Source organism: Furipterus horrens, unplaced genomic scaffold (assembly GCF_987537825.1).
Source record: "Furipterus horrens unplaced genomic scaffold, mFurHor1.1.pri manual_scaffold_10, whole genome shotgun sequence".
NCBI lineage: Eukaryota > Metazoa > Chordata > Mammalia > Chiroptera > Furipteridae > Furipterus > Furipterus horrens.
In genome coordinates, this window is record NW_028327180.1 from 47,884,490 (window position 1) to 47,912,480 (window position 27,991).

Genomic DNA, 27,991 nt, shown 5'->3' on the forward strand with positions numbered 1-27,991 from the left:
GGGAGAGAGCCAGGCCTCACCCAGCCATCATGCCCCGGCGGAGGAAGGAGGAGGCGGAGAGCAGAGCTGGCATAAGGAGACTTTACTGAAAACAGAAAACCGGGCGAACCAAGTATTACAAACAGGAATGTAGACTCGTAGCAAAACAAAACAGAAAAAAAAGGGGGGGGGGGCGGGAGAAAGGGTGTCGGAAGGACGGAGGAACAGAGAGCAAGGAAAGGGGAGAGTATTTTTCTTCTTCCCGTTTTAAAAAAACCAACACAAGAAAACACACACGCACACAATCAACGTTTGTTCCCGAGTAGAAACATAAATAGGGCAGAATCAAACACTGTTCTCTCTTCCAAATGCAAAAAAAAAAAAAAAAAGGTGAAAGAAAAGGCAACGCAGGGCTTCAGGCTGCGCCCCTCTGAACCCTCTTCGGCGGCGGTGCGTACAAAGGGGAGGCCGGGCGCACGGGTTTGTGCAATTCGGGGTGGCCGCGCACAGAGGTCAGAGGCAGCGCGAAGGCAGGACGAGGGCGGGGGGGGGGGTCAGGGAGGTCATGCGCTTGCCCCCCGGGAGCAGGGGGTCCAGCTTGTCGAGTCTGAGGCGCCCTCTCTTAGTCCTGGCACCATCCAGGGGGCGTCCCCGGGGCCACGCCCTCTCCAAGTCCGGGACACCCACGCCCCCCCACGCGAGCCCGCCTCTCGGGGAGGGGGGCCGCGCATGCGCCCCGCGCGCGGGCTCAGTACGCGGGCACCTGGTGCTGGGGCAGCAGCTGGCAGCCGCTGTTGACGTGGCTGAGGACCTTCTGCTTGAGCTGCGCCACCTGCTCACGCAGCAAGCTCGCGGTGGACGCCAGCTCCGTGTTCTGGCTCTTGAGTGTCTTCACTTTCTCCTCGAGGCGCGAGATGCGCTCTAGCTTGCGCTTACGGCACTTGGAGGCAGCGATGCGATTGCGCAGCCGCTTGCGCTCCGCCTTGATGCGCTCTTGAGTGTCCATGTCGATGGGCGACAGCGGTGGGCTCTCGCCGAAGCTCGGCACGTCGGGCACCGTCTGCGGCTCATCCTTGAGCGCGGCGAGGCGCGGCGGCCCCAGCACGCCCGAGGGCGGCGGCGGAAAGGGCACGGGCTCTGCGGCGAAGGCGACCGTCGCAGCGTTCCCCGCACTCCCGGTGCTGCCCGCGTAGCTACTCAGGTTCGCGTAGACGGGCGCCTCGGGCGTGGCCGCCGCCGGAGCCAGCTCGCCGGGAGGCGCGGGGCCCGCGGCGGTGCCCGAGGGTCCCCCGGCCGCTGCCACAGCGGAGGCCGCGCCCGCACCCAGCTGGTTCTGCTTGTGCAAGTCCTCAAGGGCCTTGACGAACCCTTCAGCGAACTCCTGTTCCTCACTGGCCGCCACCTTGGGGTAGAGGAATTGCGTGCTCGTCGGCGTGGTGGTGACCAGCCCGTTGGACTGGATGATGAGGCGCTCGAGTTCGGGCGAGGCAAGCTTGAGCAGCCCTAGGTCCGGTGAGGCGAGCAGGCCGTCGGGCGGCGCCGAGCCAGGGGTGCCGTCGGTGCGCAGGGGGGCAGGGGGCGGCACGGCCGCGGGCTTGAGCGCCGCTGCCACCTGCTCGCTCAGGCTCAGCGTCAGCGCATCTTTCTTCATCATGCTGCCGGCCGCTGCCGTCGGGGGCGCCCCGGGGAACAGGCGACCCGGGGACGCGAAGCTGCCACCGCTGCCACTGCTACTGACGCCGCCGCCCAGGCCGCTTAGCGCCTCATCGCCGTAGAAGGGTGTTTCCATCCTCCGCCTCCCCCGCCGCGCCGGTCCGGGGGGGAGGGGAGTGGCCGCGGCCTCCCGAGGGGCCCGCACCCCCCCGTCCGTTTGGCCCTGTCCCCGCCCCGACTGCAGCCGCTGCGCCCGGCCCTCCACTGGCGGCGGCTCCTGCGTCGCGCAACCCCAGTGCCCTCTTATAGCCTCGGCCCAGCGCGATGAGCTCACTGCCCCAGCTCGCCATTGGACGCGGGTGACGTCTCTCATTTACATGGAGAGGCGGGGCCAAGCCATCAACGCCCCCCGGCTGCAGTTGCCCCGGTGACGCGCGGTAAACGGCACAACAACGCGCTGCCTTGTGGGTTGACGTCATGGGGGTGGGCCGCTCGACTGGGCCGGGTCACTCCGCCCCGGGAGTGCTGTGTACGACCTAGGTCCCAAGCGCCCGCCTCCTGCCAAGGCACGTCCGGGGTGGCGTGATAGGCCCGGCCACCAGGCGCCTGGCCATTGGGCGTACGTCAGCCCAGAAGCTCCGCCCCGTGGCCCCCAGTGGGGCCCGGCCGGTGGCGGTGATGCCGGTCGCCAGGAACAAGGGTGGGGTAGATATAGGGTCCCAGATGGATAAATAACTCTCTGGCGCCTTCCGCTCCACTGCACGAACAGTGCCTGCCTTAACGTCTTGGCCAAGCTTTGTGCGCCTGGGGTTGCTGAAGGCCTGGAGTAGCGGTTGCCCGTGGCTCATTCGGAACGTGGGCCAGGTCTGCCTTTTTGCCCCAGAAAGACAGGGGAGGGGAGAAGAGGGCTTCCAGAACTTTCTGGAAGCGCTTTGATCCTATTATTTTTCACTGGGAGCTGTCTAAAGAACAGTGTCCAAATTCCTGACTTACGAGAATTTGAGGCTCAGTGACTTCCCTGAGGGGACAGGGCTGTGACCAGACCTGAGCTCTTCTTATCCATCATGTAGAACCCTAGTGTCCATACCCCTGGGCGGCTGCCTACGTTTTAACTGCCAGGGCCTGCTGTGGGTCCTCCAAGAAGGGTGCTTGGGCTTAGACAAGAATCCCAGCTGGCAATTACTACCTGCTTATTACCATTATCCTGACTTAGGGCTTAATGAGCCACTATAGGCATAAAGACTGTTTGGGGGTGGGATAAATGAGTAGGAGAGAAGGAACAACCTCCCCAACACTCCCCAGGGATCTTGGGATACCTGAGTCTTAATAGGCAGCCCCTGCACTCAATCTCTCCATGGCTCCCACAGCATTCAGGATGGAGCTCAGTCCTCAGCCAGGTGATGGAAGCTCCACACCCTCCTTCCCCCACTGGCCTTTCACCCTTACCCTCTCAGAGCCTTGGCTTCCTGGTTCCTTAGTGCCCCGAGGCCTTTGCATGTGCTATGCCCTCTGCCGATTCTTACCTTCTTCCCATTATATCCTTGGAACCAACCAGCATGATGGAGTGGATCATAAGTCCCCAGAAGGCAGGGACCTTCTCTATCCTGGGACTGGTAGGTCCCCAGGTCCCTGCACAGGGCTTAGCATACAGTGGACATGAAGTGTTAAAGAACACTGCCTGGCCAGGTTTGCTCTGGCAGTGTCTGGTCTTGGTTGTGTGACAGGCCTGTGGGCAGGAGCACTACCGCCCCCCTGCCCCTCACCCCCAGCTCCTTTCCCCACCTGGCCCTGCCCCTAATGACTTTGGAGCCTAAAGGCCAGGAGGGAGGCAAGATTATGAGCAAGAGGCCTGCTGTGGCCTCAAGGGCAGAGGGCTGAGCATGTGGGTGTGTGTCTCTGTGTATTTGTATATGGAGCAGGGTACCATGTGTATATATATATATGTCTCTTTACAGGCATGTGCCCTCCGGATCTGTCCTCTTGGGTCCCAGCCTGGGTAAAGGACCACTGATAGAAGTGAGTAGAGCCCCTGCCTGGCTTGTAACCAGTCCTGCCCTGGCACCCCTATCTGGAACAAGATTGGAGGACAGGGGGCCATGCTTCTCCCCAAGGTAGGAGGGTGATTGGATGGCCTAGGGAGGCTCCACTCTGACCTTGGGCCTTGACTTTCATAGGTAGGTGAATGTCTGGTGAACTATGGGCAGAGCCAGCTGGGCAGAGCCAGCTGGAACTGATTGACCAACAGACAGGCCTTGGGAAAATGGAGGCACAGGAAAGCCAAAGCAGGTTACCTCTCTGAGTCCCAGTTTTTCCTTCATGAAAATGGAGCAAATAATACTACCTACCCTCATGGAGTATGGAGATTTTTACTGGTTTTGCAGAAATAATACAGGCTCAGTAATGGTCTCTATCATTGTTTTACTTTATTTTTTATTTTTATCCTCACCTGAGGACATTTTTTGTTTTCATTGCTTTTAGAGATAGAGGGAGAGAAACATTGATTGGAGTACACACCTGGACCAGGGAATCATACACTCCTGGACCGGGGATGGAACCTACAACCTAGGTATGTGCCCTGACCAGGAATCAAGTCTGTAACTGAAAGGTTGCAGGACCGTGCTCCAACCAACTCAACTACAGGGGCCAGGGCTGTTTTACATTATTATTCAGCCAAACTCAACTGCAGTTCTTTGGTCTGGAGTTCCCTTAGCCTAGAGTTGCCCTTCCTTTAGCTCCAGGCAAATTCCTATTGATCCTTCAAAGTTCACTTCCAATGTTTCTTTCTGCAAGAAGACTTTCTTAACCATGACCCTGGGGACTTCCCTAGACCCCTTCCATCTGTATGAACCCTGTCTACCATTTGTGTCTGGCTCTATGTACCCCTGACAGGGGAGAACAGAGTCCTCGAGACTGTCGGGTGAGGAGGACCTGTCATGGCTTCTAAATGTGGGCCGCTACCTTTGGCAGACTCTGCCAGCCCTACTTCCTCAGGCCTGACCCCCCTCAGGCTCCTCTGCTGTGCACTCACTATTCCCTTGGACTCAATGCCCTTCCCTACCCTCTCATTCCTTCCACCCAGGGAGGCCTCTGGCACACCCCAGTACTGCTGCTCCATTTGGAGCAGCCCTGACCCCACAGAGCTGGGTAGGGGGGCTGTGTCCAGATCTGTCTGTGAGACTGGGGGCTTTTTGGACAGGTCAAGAAGGGCCCTAAATCCATCAACCAGACCCATGCAATGAACTAGGTATAACTCCCATTCATTCATTCATTCATTCCACATACATTGATTGAACAGCTACTGTGAGCCAGTGATGGGGACACACATGAATGACACAAACATCCCCCCATCCCCAGCACAGGATCTGAAGGAAGGTGACAAACACAGCTTTGAGGATAACAAATGGTGCTTTCATGGAGGGTAAAAGGGGTATTTCAGAGTTGGGTAATCTGGGAGAGGCATCCCCAGGAGGTGATGCTGAATGAAGAAGCAAGTCAAGAGATAATAAACGGCAGAATGTCCCAGTGGGTACAGCATGTGCAAAAGCCCTGGGGCAGCAGCCAGTTGCCCACATTGATGGAGGGCAGAGAAAGGTTGGGCTCGGTTGGGAGAGCCAGGGAGAAACAGAGGGGAAGAAGGAAAGTGAGGGTGGCAGAGCCTCCACTCAAACTGGGGTGGGTGGTATTTGTTCCAAGGTTAGTGGGGTTGAGGGAGTCAGTGATATGGCTTCGCCCCGACTGCATTTTCACCTTTGTTCTCGCAGCCATTCCACGAGTTGGGGGACATTATCCCACTTTCCAGAGGGGTTGCACTACGCACCACGGAGTCACACAGCCCAGACCCGACCAGAATTCAACCCCATCCCCACTCGTCTTCCCAACAGAGGCTGAACCAGACACCCACCTCCATCCCCTGGGGCTCTGGCCTCTACCCAGAGTATAAAGATCTGCTTTCTTGCTTAAAGCAACCTGCAACTCATTCAATGTTTAATCTTTATTTGAAAACTCAGAAATCTAAAATCTAAATAAAACGGAAAGCCCCAAAGAACGAGAATAAAAAGAGTTAAGCAGGAAACAAAAAGGGTTGAGGTGGAGGGCCCTTCCGGGGGTGAGGCTTGCCGGCGATGGTCCCCAGTGCTCAGGACTCCGTGGGGCTGAGTGCAGGTAGTTGGGGCAGCCCCCCAGGGCTTAGGCTCCAGGGGCTTGACATGGCACGGCTGGCGGGGACTCGGGTGGAAGGACCCCGCGGGGCGGCCGGGGGAAGGGCGCCCGCCTCGGGTCGGGGGCACAGGTAGCCCCGCCGCATTCCTGAGGATCGGGTTACGGGCGAAGACGGTGGCCCCTCCCTCCTTTCCTGCCCCGCTTCAGCCCTCGCCTGGAATCGGATGGGCAGCCACCTCCCGGGTTCAGTGCAGGTGTTTCTTTCGCTGCTGGGAGGGGACGCAGACCCACCCCCTCACTAGCTCTTTCTAGTCTGACGGGACCACTTTGTAATTCATGCGAAGTCAGTGCCCTTCACCAAGGATGGATCCCGATCGGTACCTGGCAGAGCCGGCTTTAGGACTGGTGACCCTGCAGACCACTCCCCGAGGCTGCGGTGTGTCTGTCCCCAGCCTCCCACAGGCCCGCAAGAGCGCTCAGTACAGTGTTTGTTGACTGACTTACCGTGCAGAGAGATCTGATGGCTCCTACAAGAAAACACCTCCCCCTCAGGACAGGCAGAACCCCTGTGCTCACCCAGTATACATTTAATGAGTACCTGCTGTGTATCCAGGCCAAGATGAGGTCGTCACAGGTAGATGTTGGAACCAGGGGGGGCTGGGGGCCAGTGGGTGGTGAATTTGATTTCACTAGACCAACTTCAGAAGTTGATTTATTTGTTTTCCTCAAGCACCATCACTCATCCATTCTACCACCCTCTATTGTGCACCCGCTGTGTGCTTAGCCCTGGGTGCTAAATGTGGGTTTTCTGTCCCCACCCCCATCACATCTTGCACTGATAGTCTCATGGGAGACAGGAAACAACATATTTTTCCTTTAGTTTGACTCTCTTTTCTGTTTTTACTTTAGTACGTATATTTCAAAAGGGAACCTTTGTCTCACCACCAAGAATGGGAAACCACTTTCTCCTGCCATAAATAGAAGGAAACCCAAAAACAATTAAATGAGAGCAAAACAAGGCATCCCCACACACACATCCCCACACACATACTGGGCCAGGTCTGGACTGGGAATGTCCATATGGCCAGAGAAGGCAAGGAAGCCCCAAGCCAAATAAAACTTCAGGAGGGACCACAGGGACCCACTTGTTTCTGTCCCAGAGGGCCCAAGCACACAGTTGACGCTCAGTGTTCCCAGCCTCAGCTTAGAGATGAGCACCTACTATATTGTTGATTTTAGGGAGGGAGAGAGAGAAACATTTGATTTTGTTGTTGGTTGCTTTTGAATGTGTCCTGACCAGTTATGGAACCCACAACCTTGGTGTATCAGGAAGAAGCTCTAACCAACTGCACAACGAGGCCAGGGCGAGCACCTACAATTTTTGAGATTTGCCTGCATCAGCCAGCACCCTCCCAAGGCCCAGTGGGGTACTGGCCCATTTTGGGGACAGATGGAGGCAGTAGCAGCAGGCCGAGGGGAGGTTTCAGGTTGGTTCAGTTAAGTGGAAGCTCCCACTTCCTCCTCAAAACCTTGGGGCTGTCCCCACCCACAGTTCTGTGGGCCCTCACGTCCTCCGAAGAACTGTGGGCTCCATGTCCTCCCCTGGTTGCCCGGGGATTAGGGAGGGGGTTGTGTGAATCAATAAATACATGAATAAATAATTAAATGAATGAGTGGATGGACTAATGGATGAATTAGTAATGAATGGATAAGGCAATTAATGAGTGGCTGCATTCATGTCGCCAGGTTACAAGTCCACGCTCCATTTTTCCTAAAATCCCACAGCAGCCTTTCAAGGAGGGGCCCCTGTTCCCATTTTTTCAGCTGGACACACAGAGGTTCTGAGCAGAGCTTGGCTCCAGCCTTGGGTGAGCAGACTGGAATCCAGGTGCATCTCTGCCGGAGGATGGGAGGGCAGGAATCCTGGGGCCTGGTTTGTACAATGGAGAGCTGCAGCTGGGCCCTGGGCCTCCCAGCCAGGCCTCCTGGAAAGGCCCCGGGTTCCAGTGGAGTAGATTGAATGGGGGCTCGACAAGAGCGGAGGGTGCAGGTAAGTGGCAGGATGGAGTAGGGTGGAGGCAGAGTCCATGTTCACCGGGAAGGAGCTCCAAGGAAGGAGACTGCCCACCCCCAACCCCCCAGAACGTGAGGCACTTAAACGCCAGCTCGGTCCCTCTCCGGCATGGGGGTGGACAGACCCTTCTCCGAGCTGAGGCAGCGCCCCCATGCCTTTCCCCCTCCCCCCAGGCCTCACCGCAGCCTCTCCTAGGAGGAAGTGGTGAGGACGCGGGGGAAGGCGCCGCATTCTCACTTCCCCTGGGGCGGGGCAGGGCCGGGCTTGAGGGTCTCCTCCCCTGCTGCGAGAATGGGGGGGGGCACCTACAGGGGTGGGAGCAGGAAATCCGCAGAAGCTGGGGTCTCGGCCAGGGCTTCGTGACCTCCCTAAATTCTCTGGGCTTCCTTGGTTCTCATCTGGAAAATGGGGGGTAGAAACTCGACCTTGAAACAGAATTGCTGGGTAAGAGGACCCCGCCTTAGGCCCAAGGAGTTCTCCCGGGGCGGGGAGACCAAGTTGGACACGGACACTGGGCCTGGCGGCGGGAGGGATGTCGCAGTAAATAGGACTCGGATGGGGTGGGAGACACCTTCCAGGCAGAAAGAACAGCGCAGGCAAAGCCCTGGAGGGTGGACGGGACATCCCGCGTGGCTTGGCCTTGCCTGTGACTGTCCTTTGTCGGTTCCCCGAGCCTGGCCCGCCGCTGGCGGGAGTTGAGGGAGAGAAAAGATCTTGGGGGTCTAGCGGGGCTAGCGGAAGAGTTAACTACGCACGGCAGCGGGGGTGGGTGGTGAGGAGGGCGGATGGCGTTAGCGCCGACGTCAGGACCAGGCGGGGCTGCGTAGATGCGGACACTCGGGCCCGCAGGGGAGGCTTTGGGTGTGCTGATGTGTAGCGTCAACCGTTCAGTTTCCCGACGCTGCGCCCACACGGGGAAACTGAGGCACGGAGAGGAGTGTGGCATAGCTGGGACTGAAGCTGAACCGCCCGGCTGCAGCCCCTCCCCAGCTCGCCCACGCTCTCCTCCACCGTCCCCAGCCTCTTGCCTATGCCCAGTCCGAGACAACCCCCAAGGTCGCCTGGCTGGAACTAACTGGTTTTACTGTCTTGTTTTCCAGCTCTCAAACAAAACCGTCCAAATAAGATGAACGGCTCGAGCTGTGTCTCGGTTAGTTGCCACATCGGCGTGGGCCTCAGTTTCCACAACCGGACGATGGGGAGAGCTGACATTCATTGCGGGCGCACGGCCCAGCCTTTGATAGTGTGGGGAGGGGTGAGATCAGAACCGAGAGCCCAGACGTCTGAGTGGGGGACCCTTCAATGCGGGATTCGAATTCCTGGTTGGCCCCGACTCCCCTTCTGCCTTACCCCTCCTTTCCTTCCTTCCTCCGCCTCGTCTAATCCCTTGACTCCACTTCTACCCCTTGCTACCCCACCCCCGCTCCGCTCCGCTCCCACCCTCTCCTCCCTTCCCCCTTCTTGCCTAGCTTGGCAACCCCGCAGGGCCGCTAATTAAATGCAGGGCTGGGGGAGGGGGACGGCCTACGGTTAACCCCTTTCCTGCCGGCCCCTGGAAGCTTGCCCAGGACTGGGGAGGGGACCCCGTCCGCCCAGAAATTGAGGCCCAAGAACAGGCCCATTTGATGAATGGACAGGCCGAGGCCAAGGGCCTGGTTCCAAGGTTCTGGGCTAGGCTGGATTAATCAGGGCCTGCTGATAGACGGGGGCGGGGAGTGCAGATATAGTGGGAAAGAAAGTGGAGATAGTGACTGAGATAAAGATAGTGACTGAGACAAGCAAAAGATAGAGATGGAGGGAGGGGATTAGCCGGAGGGAGGGGGAAGAAAAGTTTAGTGGAGCCAGAGGGAGAAGGCCGGAGACCCACACAGAAAGGAGGGAGGAGGGAAGACAGCTGGGAACGGCTGGAGACAGGAAGAGACACATGTTTATCATGTTTTAAAGTAGGATCCATGGTTCTTGGCCGGGGACTGGAATGAACTCAGTGTTGTTGGCATAAAGAGAAGGTGACCCTGTAAATCTCCATAGTGAAGATGGAGTGACTGTCTCCCAGAGCAGCACAGTTGGGGCTGGTGGTGACAAAGGCGGATCATTATGTGTGGTGATGGTGAAAGTAGACTTGGAGGCCACCCCAGTCTGTCCTGGAGACCCCAGGGTAGGTTCCCTGGCGTGGCTTGTCCACTGACCACTGACTTCTGTTCCTACTGAGGGCTAACTTGCCCAGGGAGCTGTAACTCACCCCAAGGCCCCACTCTGTCCTTGCAGTTCTGAGTCAGGTGGAAAGACACTAGCCTTTCACTGCCTGGTTTCCCCTTCACTTTGCACACTGGCTACTGGCATTCTCAAGCTGGATAACCTAAGACCCTCATTTCTTAGGGTGAGGACAATTGGGAAAATAGATAATATATACAGGAGTTATGAAGAACTTGTAGGGAGGGAGAGTGGAGGAAGTGCAGAGGGGCCATTACACCTTCAGACAAAAGGGATGCTGTGGGTGCCCCAGGGAAGGATGTTCCTGAAAGCTGGAGTAGCACATGCAAAGGCCTGAGGTCAGAATGCAAAGTATGTTGGAGGAGCATCCAGGAGAAGGCCTGGAGGGGGGAAGAAAAGGTAAGGGGGCGGGGGTAAGGCTGCACCCAGGTCATCAGCAGCTGGGGTGGAGGGTAGTTGGAGTCCTTGCCAGCCCAAGTGGAGCCTGCGAGTACCCTTCCCATGTCAGTTTTCCCACCAGTGCCCATTGTTCAGTGGAGGTTCAGGGGCTATAGGGGCTGCCCTGGGTCACAGGGACCCATCTTTCCTCCGAGTGCCACCCTGGCCTCCCCACACTCTGTGGTTCCCTGCTTCAGCTCATCTCCCTGTCACCCCTAGCCCTGCCCACTCCTGCTGTCCACTGCCAGCTCTTGCTCATGTTTTCTCACCTGCAGTACTCACTACTTGAGACAGTCCCTGCCCCTGCCCAGGCAGAGCCTGGAGACCCTGCAGGGAGCTGGTGGCTCAGGAAGCAGAGGGAGTGAGGAATAGGGGAAGGTGGGTATCTTGGTCGTTAAGTGCTGTCAGTAACCTGAGTAAAAATAGCTGCCCCAGCCCCTGGCAATGACGTGGCAGTGACATGACAGCAGCTACAATAATGGAGGTGTGCCTGAAAGGAGTATCTGGTAGGATCCACGTTGCCATGGTGATGCTGACTCAGGCAGAGGCAGACAGCATCATCTGGGACCTGCTGAAAGGTGTGAGATGCTGAGGCCTCATCTCTCCCTCCTGTTCCTGTTTCTCGCTCTTATTTCCTTCATCTCTTTCAGTCTCTGTGGCTGTCCATTTCAGAGTACAGCCCAGATCCTTCCCCACACATCCCAGAATCCATAGCTACTGTCCACCCCACAACCTGTCCCCCACTTTTATTCTCCAGCCACACCAGCCTGTGTTTTCCCTCTAACACACCAGCCCATTCCACCTCAGAACCTCCACATGTGGTGGTCCTTCTGCCTGGAAGACCCTGAGGGTCTTCATCTGGCATTTATCTTGTTTAATTCTTGGTTTCCTTATTATCTATTTCTACTCCCATTTCCAGAGTATAAAGACCCATGAGATGGCCTGTGGCTCCTCTGGAGGCCTGTCTGCCTATCTCTGCCTTTTTTTCCCCACTGGGAAATTGGCATGGTAGTCACAGTACGTCCTCCCTGAGGGGTGGGGGAGGTTGCAGATTAAGCACTTACAACTGTGCCTAGCAGAGAGTAAACACTCAAACAAGCACTTTCTTAGAAAGTCCAAGTGCCATGAGTGGTAAAGGATGAACACAAGTGGAATATTATTCAGCCACAAAAGGAGTGAAGCACTGTTACGCTACAACATGGATGATCCTCGAACATGATGCTGAGCAAGAGAAGCCAGACACAAAATGCTACATGTTGTATGATTCCATCTGTATGAAGTGTCCAGAACAAGCAAATCCATATTTGTGGTTTCTAGGGGCTATCAGGTGAGAATGGGTATGAGATTTCTTTTGGGGGTGATGAAATGTTCTGGAACTAGATTAAGGTAGTTGCACAATATTGTGAAGGGTGCTAAATGCCACCAAATTGTTCATTTTAAGTGGTTAGATTTATGTTAGTGATTCTTACCTCTATAAAAATAATAAAAAGGACATTGGGTAAAAACAGGAAATCTGAATAAGGTGTGGACTTGAGTCAATATGGCCAGCTTGCTTCATCTCCAAGATGCCCAGCAAACAACTGTCCTGGGACCTTCAGACCTGCTGTGTCTCTAGCTGGAGTCTAGGAGGCTGAGAAGCTGGGTCCAATCCTGGTGGGCCAACTCCGTTGGCTTGCCTCACCTTCCTCTGACCACTGGAAAGGTCAAGGTGCCAAGGTTAGGAAAGAGTGAGACCAGGAGGCTGAGTGGCTGGGATGATGTCAAGGACATTTGGGTACCCTGGAGGGGACAATCTGCCCCTTAGTGGAGGGAAAAGGACCTGCAACGCACATGGGGTTCCACCGTAAGTTGGGGATGGGGGAGCTACGGTGTTCAGTCCAGTTGTGGGCTCTGTTGGGAAGTGTGCTCCCTGCAGACTCATGAACACAAACAGCAAGAATCATTTTCTCACTTTTAAGGAAAACTGAGTAAGATTTCCCTGGACAGTGTTGCTGTGCCCAGGCCACCCTGTCCAAGAACAGACTTCTAGGGGTTTCAGAAAAGGCTGCTCTTACAGAATGTTCTGGAGAAACCATATCTAGGTTTCCATGGTGACAAGGGAGGGAGGCCATTGCATCACAGTCCACATGCACTTACATTTAGGGACACCCTCCAGCCTTGGTCGCCAGGGATGCTTAACATGCTGGAGTGCGCAACATGGAAGAACAGGCCCTGGGGTGCTCAAGGATGGCTTTCAAAGGAACAGAGAAGGGAGGGAAGGAGGGAAGACACTTGAGGACCCACAGAGTATTTTTAGGCGCTGAATGCAGTCCCGAAGTATTTCCACAGCCACTCCCGAGAGTGAGCTTGGTGATTATTTCAGTGCCTGGTTCCAGTGGAGGCGGGGTGAGGGTGAGTCACCTCTGGGTGGCTGGGCCCAGACTGGGAGGGAGCTCTTAGGGTAGGACTGGGGCCTGTGAGGTGACTGCTCACCAGGCCAGGCATCTGGTGCCAGCTTCTGGGGCAGAGAGGACAGTGGCCTGAAAATGGCACCACCACTTGGGACCCCCTTGGACAGTGGGCCAATCATGCTGACCCTGAGGGTTATAGAGATGAAGAGGGACCTGGGTGAGGCTCAGACACTCCACAGGTGCTCACTGAAGCACTACTGAAATGGTTTCAAGCACAAATAGAGCACTTGCTGTATACCAAGCATCCATCCTTCTGTAATCCAACAACCCCCTGGAGGTGGAGTTCAGTTACCATCAAGGAAACTGAGGCACAGTGGGGTCAAACCTGCAGGGCCCCTTGTGTGCCTTGAACCCTGTCAGCTGAAGCTACAGAGTGAGTTTTAAAGCAGGAGCCCACCTTGCCTGCTGCCTGCCCCAAATGACTCTAGACTTCTGACTCTGCTTGTGAAAATAGATCCTCCAAGTTCAAGACAACAAAGGGAGGAGCTCTGTAGAGGCTCCAGAGCTGTGGGACCTAGGGCAGGACGCTCATCTTCTCTGCCTGTGTGGGAGCAGACCACAGACGCTCAGGGGCTTTGCACCTGCTGTCCCCTCCACCTGTTCTCTGCTCTCTTCCCATGGCCAGTGTCTTCTTGTTCTCCCGGAGCTAGTTTGTGTCCCCTCATCGAGGCTTCTCCCTCCACCCTGTGGAAAGATCCTATCTCAGAGTCCTGGGCTTCCTGGGGAGCAGGGAGCCCCTCTGCCTGGGTCCTTTCAGCACCCTTGCCCCTTCTTCCACCTCATGGCTTCCCCCCTGGGCTGAGTCCTGAGGACTACCTCTCCCTGTGTCCTGGCTTCCACCTTGCCTCAGTGTGCTACGGAACCCTCTGTGGCTTCCCATCTTGCTCAGGGCCTGCATCCACCCCATTTCCTGCCCCCTTACTTTGCTCCTGTCACCAGTCTGCAAAGGGCCTTTGTAAGAGCTGCTCCTCCATCTGAACACTCTTCCCCCAGAGGTCTGGCTCCCTTGCCTCCCTCAAGCCCTTCTCAAATATCACCCTCTTGCCTTCTCTGACCACCTCTCCTGGGGCTGTTTCACTCTTGCTTTCTTCTCCAGAAGCATCTGGGGTGGGGTTGTGGCCCCTGTTCCTTTCTCCTAAGTCAGCCTTCTGCTTGTGTTGTGGCAGGTGGCTTCTCCCACTGGGGTGGTTTGAGTGGACATTAGACCCCCTCCTGTACCCCCAATAGCTAAGTAGCCCTTTGTCCACAGAGGACACTGGGACAGGGACATGCACTGAGCCACTGGAGACACAAAATGCCAATGCCAGGGTGTGCCCAGCCCTAAGGTTCCACTAGAGGGTAGGAAGGACACCTGCCATCACCCTACCTGGAGGAGGTGGGGGCAGTGGGCTCAGGGCAGGGCTGTGAGGAGGAATGACCTGGAGGTGTATGCAGGCAAGGGTGACACAGAAAAGCAACAGAGGACTTCCCAGATGGCTGGCTGTATTTAAGTCCCAGAAATGGGCTCCTGGGTCCAGGCTAAGTCACACCTGGGCACATGAGGCTCCCTGATGGCGACCAGGAGCAAACTCCAGGGAAGGAGGTTACTGTCACACTGAAGGATCCTGCACTGTCAGTTGAGAGGGCACAGACCCCACTGACAGACCATTGGGGCAGAAAGGTTGAGGCCTCGTACTTTTGGTTTCTCTTCTTGCTCAGGGGCTGAAGCTGGTTTCTTGAAACCAACCAGGAAGAAGACTGACTAAAACAGGGCTGTCCCAACAGCCAGCTCAAGACAGAGCCTCAGGAAGCCCAGGCACTGAAACAGCAGGGCCAGGGCAGCGGCTCACGTCAGGGGTGAGGAGAGGACAGCCTGCTATGCTGCCTTTTGGAAAGGTCAGGGCCAGGTGGGTGCGGCAAGATTACGCAGGCTTGGGGCAGGCCAGGGCTGAGTGGTGCAGAGACCAGAGACAGGTTCATGTCCCTCAACCTCAGAAGGGTGCTGGTGGTCTCTGGACGCTCTTGGTTTAAACCGCAGCCAAACCGCCAGGGGCAGGAAGCAGGCCTCTAAAGGACTTCCCTTTGCAGTCCATGGGACACCTGATCCCAGAGCCTCCATTTCATCAAAGCTCCACCAGACCAGGAACCCAGAAGCCTTTATGGGCCCTCTGTATCCAGGACGATGGCAGGGGTTGGGGGTACTGGGAACAGGGCTCCTCCTTCCCCACCAGTCCTTCATTTCTTGCCCCTTCATCCCTTACCCCCAGCCCCTGCTGCTGAGGGACCACTGCCTACATCTCTGATGAGGGAGATGGGTCCCTAGGGCCTTGGCTTGTCAGAACCCCCGCCTTCACCCCCAACCCAGACCAAAGTGCTGCTTTGTTATTAGACAAGGATTCAGACAGCAATGAGTCCCACAAGGGTGAGACCAGGAAGAAGCAATGATGGAGGTATGGAGGGCAGACCACATTCTTGAACCTAAAATGTGGAGATCTTCCAAATTCCACAAGTGGAGTTTCCAGGGCAACATCTTTTATTCTACTCACCCCTCAAAACAGGTCTCAGCGCAGGGCAAGTGGCTGGTACTCATCTCCTAGCACTTGCTGTGCCTGTACTTACGAAAGGAAAATCGGTCTGCAGACAAGGACACTGGAAGCTTTGCAAGTGTGGTTCAGTGTTTCAGGCAATGTGGATGGTGGTGGCTTGGAGAGGGGTGAAGAGGCTCAAGAAAATGTGCACATTCCTCACCTGTGTTGGTGAACTCTGGTATGAACGGTGCTTGCAAAACAGGGCGGAATGTTGGTGGTAGGGCTGGGCCCTGTGGGTGTCTGCTGGCTCTACCCCCTCCTCTCACAGCATCGACTCTCTCTACAAAGAGGGGATGGGATCACAGGCAAACCTGGGGCAACCCCACCCCAATGCCAGTCTCATACCTTGCCTTTCATAAGAATGCCTTGAAAGACATGGGTAAGTGTCCTGTTGAAATACCTACCCTAGCCATGGCTGGTGTGGTTAAGCGCCAGCCTGCAAACTGAAAGGTTGCTGGTTTGATTCCTGGTCAGGACACATGCCTGGGTTGTGGTCCAGGTTCCCCAGCTGGGGGCCTTCGAGAGGCAACAGATCAATGTTATCTCTCATACATTGTTGTTGTGTGTGTGTCTCTCTCTTTCTCTCTCCCTTCACCTCTAACAGTAAATAAATAAGCATTTTTAAAAACCTACCCTCAGTGAGATGGTGGCCCTCAAAAGGAAACCCCTTACCTGGGCTGTGACTTCCTGAGGTCACCACATACTATGTGTGCCCAGTGGCTCAAAATGAATTTCAAATTTGCAGTTTGTAGTTGTGTTGTGTTTTTATTTTTATAACACAAAGAGGGAGAGAGGAGGCAAAGGCGCAGGGTCCAACCACGTCCCCACAACAGCTTCAGAGGCACATGTCTGTCCAAATTTGTTCCGAAAAGACAATTTCAGGTCTGTGTTTCAGGAAAATCCCGTGGACTCTCAATCTCTGTGCAAACAGCTTAAAAGGAAAACCTCCAGTCTGTTGCCACACAGGAGTCCAACAACAGATACAAAGCAAAACTGTTTGGAAAATGTCCCCCTTCACACACGAGGGCGAGGGCTCTAAAGATGCAGTAACACAGAGAACCTTCCAGGAATCAAGTTGGATGCAACTTCACAAAATCAAAAATGCCAAATAACATTTCCAACTGTTGAAATGCTGGACTGAAAAAAAAAAAAAAAGGACTTTACATCAAGAGGAGGATAACAAAACACACAGGCTAACACCTGCCTCTTATTTCTGTTCTGAACAGACTCGTGGACTGGAGCAGACATGCAGCCAGGAGTCGGGGCGGCTCAGTCTCTTGGGGATGCAGGGCCAGCTCACTGTTTGCCCGTCTGCCTGCCCGGCTTCTTTTCTGGCTGACCTCTGCCAGTGCCTGGGATCCCGCCTCGGCCCCGGCCGCCAAACACACCTGCAGAACAGAAGTGGGAGCTGTAGGGGAGCCTGGTTCCAGGGTATTCTAACTCCTCTGAGCCTCAGTGGCCCCCTCTACAAGTAGGGAGGGCATGCTAGAAACCTGGGGTGGAGTATCTAACCAGGGCCAGGCATGGGTGGTGCTCAAGAACGTTCTTAGAGTGACAAAAGTGGACACCAGGCTCCCTAGGGTGCAAGGGGTGTGAGAGAGGGCAGAGGTGGGCCACAAATTCTCTTGGGCCTTAGATCAGGCTTTCTGGGAGAGGGCCCAGGGCTGGGGTAGGGGGTGATCATTAGAAGAAAAAAGCCAGAAAGGCCTCTAGGAGGGGGGAGGCGCCAGGACAGGGGTGGGACTCTGGAGGGGGTGGGGGGCCAGAGATCCCCAATTCTGAGGCTGGCATCTGCACTGGGGACCCTTACACTAACACCACCCTATGGGTATGAAGACCAGTGCTGGCAGGGGTTGCCCCACCTCACCTCTCATGCGTCAAGACCAGCTTTGCCAAGCAGGCTTCACTGAGGTCTCTACCTGCCGCTGGGGTCCCTTTCCCCACCTCCCTGAAGCTCAGTCAGCAGTGGTGCCCCCAGGACAAAGAGCCTGGACTCAGGTATGAGATAGGCCCTGAAACCCTGGGGCCCCACTAACCCCCTTCCCTGTCAATCCTCCTCCTGAAGTGCCTCCCGCCCTCTTCACTGTGGCTCACTCCTATCACCTGAGCCTGGCTCAAGCTGGCTCCAGGCCTGGCATTCAGGAGACCCCCATAGATGGAAGAGACAAAGCCAGGTCACTGCAAGCACAAGAGCCTGATCGCACAGGTGGGGTTTACAGATGGCCTCTGGGCACAGGCCCCAGCTGACTGTACAACAAATTTAATCTGATTCCAGAGGTGACATCTCAGGGCAGGGAGAGGGAGTCTATCAAAAAGGTGTGACCTTGGCTTTGTATCAAGGAATCAGGGCAGGGAAGGGTCCTGTACCAGGCCCAAGCCGGGTCCTCGCCTGCAGCCTGATGAGGTGGGCACAGCTGGGCCCTCTCTAAAGAGGGGAAACTGAGGCTTAGGAAAGTGCCATGCCCAGGCACAGGCAGTTATGGAGACAAGGGCTCCAGACCCAAGTCTGTGTGGGTACCAGATCAATCTGCTAGGCTAGACCCAGAGCTGAGAAAGCGCCGAGTACTCTGCTGGGACCCTGGGCTGGGGTGTGGGGCAGGGGCATGTGGCTGGCAATCAGCAGCAATAGCCACTCCACAGATTAGCCCTGTGAATCACAGCTCCCAGCTCTGTTGGGGGTTAGGGTTCAGGCTCAGAGCCAGGCCCGCTGCTGTACCATGAGAGCACCAGCCAAGAATGTCAACATTGGGCCGAAACGGATGCCACATGCTGTAGCACGAGAGAGAGAGAGAGAGAGAGAGAGAGAGAGAGAGAGAGAGAGAGAGAGAGAGAGAGAGAGAGAGAGAGAGAGAGAGAGAGAGAGAATTAGAGTTGTGTAGGGCCTACCTCGCCCGGCAGCCCCCATGCCACGGCCTTTCTGTTGCTTCTGCTGCTGCAGGCCACCGCGACCACGACCTTTGGCCACCACCTCTTCCTTGACCATGTCGATGATCTCGTCAGGGATGCGCAGGTACTTGATGGTGCTGCCGCGGATGTAGCACTCGGGCATCCGCCAGAACTTGTCTCCGTCCTGCACAAGAGGGGGTGCTGTCTCAGATCCACAGGGTCCCTAAAGACTTAAGACAGTTGGGTGGTCCCAGGCTATCTGCATGTGGCATCACCCCTGTAGTTTGCCAACTTGTCAGTCCCAGACATGACATGGGACCCCTCCAGTGGTATCTTAACAGACCTTCAGCACCCTTGGCACACAACGAAGGGCCAGGGCTACACGGAAGATGGTTCCCATGGCCTCAGCCTGTTCTTTCTGCGTGGGATGGATTTGTTACCTATAGCTCAAAGCCCCGGGGGGTGGGGGGGCTGCCCCATTCCCCAGGTGCTGCCACGGCCCGCTCCTGTCTGCTCCTGCCCCCAGCTATCTAAAACCCACCTTCTGGAACCTTTTCTACATGCCCTGACTCATTCATTCACCCAACTATCTTCTGGCAGGGTCTGAGTTTGGCACGGGACATAGGGAGGAGGACAGAGACCCTGTGAGACAGGTGAAGAGGGCCAGGACAGGGGTTGGAGGTAGGTCTGGAGTTTGCCAGGAGCAGCTCCTCAGTATGCCAGTTTGCAGCGGAGCTAATTGAGGCTGGAGAGACATGGGAGCTCACAAAGACAAAACTGTGGTTCCACCCTAGCTGGCGTGGCTCAGTGGATTGAGCGGCCAGCCTGAGAACCAAAGGGCTGCTGGTTTGATTCCCAGTTAGGGCATATGCCTGGGTTGTGGGACAGGTCCCCAGTTCAGGGTGCGCTAGAGGCAACAACACATTGATGTTTCTGTCCCTCTTTTCTTCCTCCCTTCCCCTCTCTCTAAAAATAAATAAATAAAATCTTTAAAAAACAAAACACTCTGCAGTTCCTAGGACGCGGACTGTCCCCCCCCTCCCCCCCATGCCCTGGGACCAGCACAAGGCCCTCCCCTGAAGTCCCCTCCTGCTGCCCTTGGGCAGGAGCCCAAGGCCTCTTCCATTAGCTTAGCTTCCCAGCCCCACCCCTAGCACTCTGCACACGGCATTGTCTGTTGTCCCCTTTCCTTGTCTGGCTAACCCTGGTCCATGACAGGGCTTGCCTCCCAGTCTCCACTCTCTCTGAAATCCCCAGTGCTCCCCAGGCCCTGCCAGCAGTTTGGTCTAGCCCAGCAGAGGCACTCAGTGGGTTGGTTAGACAGAACATTCGAGGGCTGACTCTTCCCAGGAACATTCACGAGCTCCCATCCCACATAGAAACCCCACGAGGCCTGCACATTCCTTTCTCAGAAAGAGTGGGCGAGGGGCCAAGTCTGTGGGGATGTGAAGTACAGCCAGACAGAAACAGAAGGATTCCCTAGAAGCTCCTGGCTAGGGCTGGGGCTGGCTGCTCCTTTATCAGCCCCTCCCTCAGCCAAGGTCAGGCTGAGCCCAGTGCGCTCCCTGCAGGAACCAGGGCTCCCTCTGCTTTCCAAGGCAGTAACTTAGCACCTCCCAACCCAAGTGTTCCCTGGGATCTTAGTCCCTGGGGTCTCTGGATCCTGCCACCCACTACCCAAGGGATTTCAATCCTCACCCCAGCCTGTCCTTCCAACCATCTGGTCACAGAGGGAAATGCCCAGGGGAGCCACGTTTCTGGGCTTAGTTGACACTGGACACTGGACCAACCTTACCCTGAACCTGGTAGTTGGTTCTAGGTCCCACAAGTGGACAGTGACCTACTGGCCATGTGCAGGACATACGCATGCAGGGCTATGCACTGCAGCCCTGTCTGCTAAGGCTACAGTGGAGCCGCCCAGACACCTGCTATATGTAGCAAGAAAACCAGGAGGGAGCTTCTAGCAGCTGGTGTGGAAGCTCCATAGTGTAGCATTACAAGCAGCAGCTCATGGAGCTGTGTAGGAGAGGGAAGGGGTCATATCCACCAGTCTGCCTGTCAGAATGTGAATTGTCCAAAAGGCTGGACCAGTAGTAGGGGGCTGCCTTACGCTGTTCTGTACTTCGGTGTGGCACACCCTACAGCAAGCTGCCCACAGGCTCAAGACTGGAGTTCATGCATATTAATGAGAGGGATCCCTGCCTCCACCATCACCCTTGTCCTCATGGCTCTGGGGTCATCCCAGCCTGTGACTCCAGGGACCCTCCCCCAGCCCTAGTGGCTTAGGTTCTGCCCTGCACTTCCTGGTTTCAGGCCTGGCAAGGTAAACAAGACTTCTGGTCCATACAGCCACAGGGCTGCCTTCGCCCCCTGGTGGCCTAGATACCCCACAACCACACCACCACAGCCTACAGCCTGGACCAACAGCCGCTAAGGTGGGCAGAAAGGTAGGGTCTGTCTTCCCTAGAGACCAACCCCTGGCAGTACAGAGGAACTTGTAGACAGAAGCACCCCCTCAGCCTGAGTCTTTCCTGGTGAGGGGTAGAAGCAGGGGCAGAGGGATGAGGGCAGCAGCTCAGTATCTGTTCAGGAAGCATTCCTACAGGTACAGTCCCCACAGGTTCAAAGTCCAGGGCACTGGGCACTTGGAACCCTGTCCCTTGGCACTACCCCTCCACACCCAGCCTAGTCCCTCACTGCCCCACCCCTCCCTGGTAGGATGACTTGTGGTAGGCTGAGTAACCCCTACTCCTCCCAAAAGGTGCAGGAAGGGGCCTTCACCTCATCTGGAAGTCAGAATGCTGAAGCTCTATAAGCCTCCAGTCCAAGCATGCATTCCTGGTCACACTGCCCCTACTCCCCAGGCCTGCCCACCCCACCTGATGGCCCCCAGGTGTCAGGCAGACTCCAGTTCAGGACACTCACCCTGGATGTGCAGATCACCTCACGCAGGTTGATGTTCATCCAGTTGTCACAGCTTACAAGGTGCCCGTTGTACGTCTCACCATTTTTAAGCTCTACCAACTGGAGAGAAATGGGCCACAAGTCAGTCATGGGCCCCAAAGGAGGTAGATCCCTGCCACTAAGAGAAGCCCTGACCTTATTCAGGAACATCCTCAACTCCTCTCAGGGTCTAGGGGCCACTGCACTCAGCACCCAGGCCCTCCAGGAAGCCCAGCTTTACAGGGACATGTTCTGCTTTCTCTGTACACTTTATTGGGCATTGTAGTTTTTCTATGAGGAAATCTTTTTATTTATTTTATTTTATTGATTGATTGATTGGTTGGTGGGGGGAAGAAAAACCCAAAACATATAAACAATAAAGACTGATTTTAAAAAGAATCAACTCAGGTATCTGCCCAAGAGAAATAAAGGCATTTATCCATACAAAAAAGCATACAGGAGCCCCGGCCGGTAGCTGAGTTGGTTGGAGTCACATTTGATACACCAAAAAAAGGTTGCAGATTCAATCCCTGGTCAGGGCCTATACAGAAGGCAACCAATCGATGTTTTTCGCTCGCTCTCTCCCTCTTCTTTTCTCTCTAAAATCAATAAACATATCCTCAAATGAGGATTTTTGAAAATGTATACACAAATGTTCACAGCAGCCAAATAGTCACAAATAATCCAAAGGTAGAAACAACTCAAATGTCCATCAACTGGTGAATGGATAAACACACTGGAGTCCATCCACAGAGTGGAACATTACTCAGCCGTAAAGAGGGCTGAGGCACTGACACAGGCTACAATGTGGATGAACCTGAAAACATGATGCTGAGAGAAGACAGACACAGAGGCCACAAGCTGTATGATCCCATTTATATGAAGTGTCCAGATCAGGCAAATCCATAGAGACAGAAGCAGATTGGTGGTTGTCAGGCACTGGGCAAGGGGGACAAGGAGTGACTGCTATTGGGGATAAGGGCTCCTTTGGGGTGATGGAAATGTTCTGGAACTAGATAGAGGTGATGGCTGTAAAACACCATGAATTGGCTAAAGGCCACTGCATTGTTCACATTAAAAGGCTAAGTTGTATGGTATTTGAATTGTACTGAATAAAAAGAAATAAACCAGAATGTATGTACAAACAAAAAAATCATTTAAAAAATAACATTCACATTTACACACACATATATTACTGAATTAGTTAAGTTTCTGGGAAGATGAATGCAGGGGGCTTCACTGTAAGTCCTTCTCCTGTTTCACATTAAGAAAAAAGATTTTATTTACTTATTTTTAGAAAGAGGGGAAGGGAGAAAGAGAGGGAGAGAAACATCTATTGGCTGCCTCTTACCTGGCCCACAACCCAGGCACGTGCCTTGATCTTGACCAGGAATTGAACCACCAACCTTTCAGTTCGCAGGCCGGCGCTCAGTCTACTGAGCCACCCCAGTCAGGGCTCATGTTTGACATTTTAAATAAACATATTACTTTTGTAAGCAGCAGAGATGACACCGGTCCTGACCCATGTGGGAGGGAAGAGAACAAGCTGCTGTTTTGTGGACAGGCAGGGAAGCAGGTTTGGCTGGAGGCACCTCACTCTTCACCCAGTGTCCCTGCCCCTGTGCTGGGGCTGGTCCCCACTGAAACTTGTCGTTCCAGGTGGCACATACTCACCATGGGGTGATTCTGAGCCGTCTTCAACAGTGACAATGGGAGCTGAAAGACAAAGAAGGGCACAAGATTTGTCTGTTTAATCAGCACCTGGGAGCCCCAGGCCTCTGGGCAGTTCCACAATAGCGCCAGGGGTACAGGAGCACATGTGCCTAACCCCCTGAGGAGGAGGCACTCTCCTCATTCTGCACAACCCTGGCATATACACTTGCCTCCCAGTTTAGGAAAGAAGATCTCAAGCCCCACTTTTCCTCCCAGAGGCAGCTACCACCTAGTCCCACTGCTGACCATTTGGCATTTTTTTAGTAACTCATGCTGTATATTTTCCTCACACCCACCATGGTTATCAACAGCATCACAGCATACAGATCCCTCTGCTGCTGCTGTTTTCTCAACTGATGTCTGAGATGCACCCCCATGGATAGAGGCAGTTCCAGAGCTTTCATTTCCAGCATCACATATGGTTACCACCACCCCTCTTTACCGATGGGGATACTGAGGCTTGGACACCGAGTGTTGCCCAGCACTAGAGCTAGGAAGATAAAGAGCTTAGCTTGACCTCTTCTGTCTGCAGCCAGAGTGGGGAAGCACCAACTGGACCAAGAAACTCAGCCAGGCACAATGCGGAGTCCACCTTGATCTAAAGAGACCACATCTGAACTGAGTTTTCAAAGTCAGGAATTCACCAAGTAAGAGGAAGAAACATTCCAGAAAAAGTTTGTGGTTACCACAAGAAATGGCAGATAAAGAATGGAATCTTCTGAAACTCACCCAGATAAGGTGGGCTTTTAAGATATTTATTTTTCCATCATTACTAAATTTCTTTTTCATAATAAACATGGTGTAACCGGGGGGGTGGGGGAGGGGGTCAGCTCTTCTCATTTTGTGAACACAAATCAGGCCCCATACACTGGAGCTGCCTCTGGTTCTCCAGAAGGGTGACCCATGTGGCAGTGCTTAGGTCCAGGGTCCAAAGGTAATCTGTTCAGTGTGGCTAGATGAAGCTTCTGGACAGAGGGCCCCGCAGATGGGAAACTGCCTCAGGGAGGAACGAGGCTTCACCTGGTCCTGCCCTGGCCTCACACTGATCCGAGAATGCAGCTGTTTCTTCGGGTGGTGGAACTGGACGGCCTCTCCTCCGGAGGCTTGAAATGGCCCTCAACCCCTCGAGTGTAGCTCCCATGGAAGGGCTTAGGTGGGGGGTACAAATCCCATATCCCACAGGCCTTCCCTGAGAAGTCACCAGGGGAGGTCCAGCAATAACAGGAAGCCAGGCCCAAGCCCACTTCCTGCACTGGCTTCCTGGACAGCCAAGATAAGGAGAAAGAAAAGGCCACATGGAGAAGGGGCAGCTGTTCCAAAGAGGATGGACAGATTGGGGACCAACGTGGTTAACTCACAGCTCCTGCCCTCTCATCTGGGTGCATCTGTGGGCCACTGTAACCAGGCTGTGAAGCAGGAACAGGAGGCTCAGATCCACACTTGGGGCCATACGCCCAGGTCACCTTTTACTATGCAGAAGCTGTGGGGTTTCTTGGGCAGTGGGAATCTGAACCAAGGTGAGGAGACACCTGGGTCCTCCTCCCAGATCATCAGAGAGGAGACAGGGTCAGGCTAACTCTGGAATGTGAGAATGAGAATGGACTCATTTCCCAAGATATGGAGGGTCAGAGGAAGGAACTGCCCAGGGATACATAGCAAGGTCCTGGTAAAGCCAGTGAAAGCAGACTGATGCTTGTCAGCAGGGGACCCACAGATGTCCTTTTAGGACACACACAACCTGCCCTGGCTGGTGTGGCTCAGTGGAGTGAGCGCCAGCCTGCGAACCAAAGGGTCACTGGTTCAATTCCTGGTCAGAACACATGCCTGGGTTGCGAATGTGCGAGAGGTAACCACACACTGATGTTTCTGTCCCTCTCTTTCTCCCTCCCTTCCCCTCTCTTTAAAAATAAATAAATAAAATCTTAAAAAAAAAAAAAAAGAGACATACACAACCCCCATGCTGGTGATGGCCTCTCTGGGGTCACCACCTCTTTCCAGCTTCTGGAGGACTCACAATCTCTGTGGTTGTCACTGGCAATGCCCTAATCACAAAGCATCTGAGAGGACATATGAAACATAGAAGGGACCAGGACTTGCTCCCAGCTCTCCCCTGACTTCCCTATCACCCACTCCCCAGGCAGGCCACAAGGCCAGGCTTGACAAGGCTCCAGCAAACTGGCCCACTCCACTGCTCACACATCATGCAGGTTCCTACTGCTCAACCTTTGTTCCTGTGATTTCCTCTTCCTGGGGTGCCCTTCCCTGGGGCTGATTGCTGCTCAAACATCACGTCCCTCCCCCAGGCCTTCATAATAACCCTATTTAGGAAACAAGGTTTCCACCTGGGCCACCCTCTGCTGTTTCCATTATAGGATGTAGCCAGCCTCTAATTAACTTGTTTACTTGTCTCTCTGACTAGACTTGAAACACCTCGCCTACTGCTAGACTGGAAAACTCAGGTGTGGACTTTGTCCAGAGCCAAGCACGGGACCAGGCACACAAGAGGGACTCAGTAAATATCTGCTGAACAAGTATAAGGGAAACACACAAACTGCCCAGGGAGGCACATGGAGCGGGTGGGATGCTTGTCCCATCTCACAAAGTGAGTTGCTCAAGGGAAAGGTGGCATCCAGACAGCCCTCCACTGCTGCAGTGGCCACATCTTGCCATCTACATCCTCATCCCCAAACTGAGCTGGAGACAGAGGAAAGAATGGGCAGATCCCGGAAAACTTAAAACCCCATGGGAAAGAGGAAGATGCATGGTGTCAAGGGAAACAGGAGAGGGCCAGACACCCAGTTCTGGGGCAGACTGGGCCATCTGGAATTGGGAAACTTAGAAAAGCTAAAGAAAAGACGATTCCTTTCTCTGGGCTTTCTGACAGTGTTTGGGGGCCAATCTAGGACTAGACTCAATGGCTTCCTGAGGTTCCCAATTCAGGAAGATGTCATGGACTCACAAGCACACCTACCCCTGTGCTTCCATCCCACCATGACCACATGGAACTGAACATGTATCATGCCTTGTCCCCTCCTGGATACTGTTCCGGCTTAAACAGTGCACTTTGCACAGGCACTGTTCTACTTTGGGAATGTATCAGGATAAACAGAAAGATCCTGCCTCTGTGGAGCTTAACAAAGAGGGATCCGTCATGCCCTCAGGCCAACTCTGCCCTCCAGCAGAGAGGAACCCGGTCCCTTCTCTCAACTCCAGTACTTTTTCTTGGCAGCCGTCCATCTCGAGAGACGATGGTGTAGCTTCTTAAGAGTCTATCTGCACCGCCGAGAATGGCTGTGCAGTCCAACTCGGGAGTGACACGGTATGTCTCCTCCCGTGTTAAATCGACATCTTGCGATGACGCTGGAGTGTCCTCTCCAGTGAAGCTGAAGCTACAGAGCCTGGGCAGGGTGATATGGAGGGTCTGCTGTTGCCCATGCAGCAGACCCCCCCTCTCTTCGCAGCTGAAGGGTCCAAGGGAAAGACGGAGTCAATACAGCTTGGCTTCAGGTGCGCCGCAGGAGCTGCCGGTGTTGACTACAACGTCAAACCGCCTTAGGGACTCCGGCTCCGGATTTTCTGTCGGGGTTTACTCCCTTAGCCTTTCCCCTGAAGAGGTATGGCACAAGGCAGCGGAGGTTTTTTGGAGTCAGAGTTTTCCTTCTCTGATGTGCCCTGACTGGAAGATCGAACCAGCGACACTTAGCTCGCAGGCCGACGCTCAATCCACTGAGCCAAACCAGCCAGGGTAAAACCGAGCTAGCGTCCACGGTGGAGTACTAGTGAGCAGTATTTGTGGGAACCTTCACTAACCCTGAGGAACATGCAGCAACACTCTCAGTGACCCAGGTGTTGATGGGCCAAGCATACTCCCACAAGGCACAACTCTGAATTCCTCTGTGAGGGGCCTCCACTTTCCTGTCAGGGTCTAAATTTTTCCTTCTGTAAATGGAGAGGGGGCAATTAGTCCATTTCTGGCTCAAAATACCGTCCCCCTCCCCCCACCCTCCGCCTGCTGTGTGATCCAGGGCGAAAACCCATTTTCTGGGTCTGTTTTTCAGCCTGAAAACGAGAGGCACAGGAAGTTGTGCTAATATTCTAAGGGCCTTGCAACCCCTGAAATCCGCAACACTGGTTTAATTTGAGAACTCAGACGGGTACCCCACTTCCTGGCATTCCAGCTTCGCAATATGAGGTCAGACTGGGTGGGATGGACTCGGGGATACCTCTCTGTCAAACTCTGATGCGTTCGCCGGGCCCTTTGGCGGGTCCCCCTTCTCTCCGGCCTCAGCTTCCCTATCTGCAAAATGGGAAAACTGCGGCAAGTCCTCTACACAATGACAACACGTTCGTTCAACCGTAAGTTAAGTACCCGGAGACCGACGCGCTGGATACCCTAGGAGAGCCTTCGCCTCCTCCGGACTCAGTCAGTTTCCCTGCCTTGGGCCGAGGGGAACGACTCGAGGCCCAGATCAGACGCTCGCTCTGCGCTGCCCCTACTCGTGCCCCAGCCCCGAGGAGCCTTGGCGGCCGCGTCCCCCGCCTCTGGATGAGAGCTCGCCATCGCCCTGCCCTCACCATAATGTCGGCAGGGACCTGACCCGCCGGTCACTTCCGCCGCTGCCGCCGCTGCTCACGCGCCCACCGGTGGCCGCCCCGCCGCGCGCCACTAGGCTGAATGGAGTGGCAGCGACACGAGCCAGTCTTCACGGAACTCAAGGGAAGGGCAACCAATGCATGTAGAGCAGGGCGGGGCCTGCAAGCGCTAGGGGCAGGGCGCGCGGTGTTCCCGCCCGAGGAATAAGGGAAAGCCGTAAAGTACTGGGGTGAGTGCTGCAAAAGGGAGCGAAGCAACGTGCGCTGGCGCTGGAGTCCTTCCTTATGAGTAAGGACTCTTGCTTAGGTAAAACCTACGGTGATGT

At 54.9% G+C, this 27,991-nt stretch overlaps 2 protein-coding genes and 1 long non-coding RNA gene across 9 annotated transcripts; 1 reads left to right on the plus strand and 2 right to left on the minus strand.

Annotated features, from left to right (window-relative positions):
- Positions 1–67: 67 nt before the first annotated feature.
- JUND (JunD proto-oncogene, AP-1 transcription factor subunit) lies at positions 68–1,926 on the minus strand. The gene has a single exon (XM_090289979.1). The coding sequence runs from the start codon at positions 1,766–1,768 to the stop codon at positions 728–730; it is 1,041 nt and encodes a 346-aa protein (XP_090146105.1). The 5' UTR covers positions 1,769–1,926; the 3' UTR covers positions 68–727.
- Positions 1,927–2,089: 163 nt separating this feature from the next.
- On the plus strand, positions 2,090–5,608 carry LOC150000115 (uncharacterized). 3 transcript variants are annotated; one of them, XR_016513655.1, is made up of 4 exons: positions 2,090–2,332; positions 3,588–3,743; positions 4,111–4,198; positions 5,394–5,608. It is a non-coding gene; the product is annotated as an uncharacterized LOC150000115 (long non-coding RNA). The 3 variants fall into 3 exon arrangements; XR_016513653.1 differs by lacking the exon at positions 2,090–2,332 and adding an exon at positions 2,340–2,496; XR_016513654.1 differs by lacking the exon at positions 2,090–2,332 and adding an exon at positions 2,340–2,496 and having other exon boundaries at positions 3,588–3,648.
- Positions 5,609–16,275: 10,667 nt separating this feature from the next.
- On the minus strand, positions 16,276–27,761 carry LSM4 (LSM4 homolog, U6 small nuclear RNA and mRNA degradation associated). Of its 5 annotated transcripts, none has more exons than XM_090289982.1 (5): positions 27,592–27,651; positions 23,034–23,075; positions 21,342–21,440; positions 18,417–18,600; positions 16,276–16,667 (listed from the first exon to the last, which is right to left on the minus strand). In XM_090289982.1, exons 1-5 carry the CDS (start codon positions 27,631–27,633, stop codon positions 16,618–16,620), a joined length of 417 nt encoding a protein of 138 aa, XP_090146108.1. In that variant the 5' UTR covers positions 27,634–27,651; the 3' UTR covers positions 16,276–16,617. The 5 variants fall into 5 exon arrangements, with proteins under 5 accessions (XP_090146108.1, XP_090146107.1, XP_090146106.1 ...); XM_090289981.1 differs by lacking the exon at positions 16,276–16,667 and adding an exon at positions 16,672–16,918 and having other exon boundaries at positions 27,648–27,761; XM_090289980.1 differs by lacking the exon at positions 16,276–16,667 and adding an exon at positions 16,672–16,918.
- Between the last annotated feature and the right edge of the window lie 230 nt (positions 27,762–27,991).

Excerpts from the sequence above, each read along its gene's own strand:
- JUND (XM_090289979.1), bottom strand. The coding sequence starts at position 1,768 with ATGGAAACACCCTTCTACGGCGATGAGGCGCTAAGCGGCCTGGGCGGC.
- LSM4 (XM_090289980.1), bottom strand. The coding sequence starts at position 27,633 with ATGGCGAGCTCTCATCCAGAGGCGGGGGACGCGGCCGCCAAG. Across the intron at positions 23,076-27,591 it reads CGGGGGACGCGGCCGCCAAG|CTCCCATTGTCACTGTTGAA; the intron begins GCTCCTCGGGGC and ends TTTGTCTTTCAG. Across the intron at positions 18,601-21,341 it reads AGGTGATCTGCACATCCAGG|GACGGAGACAAGTTCTGGCG; the intron begins GTGAGTGTCCTG and ends CCTCTTGTGCAG.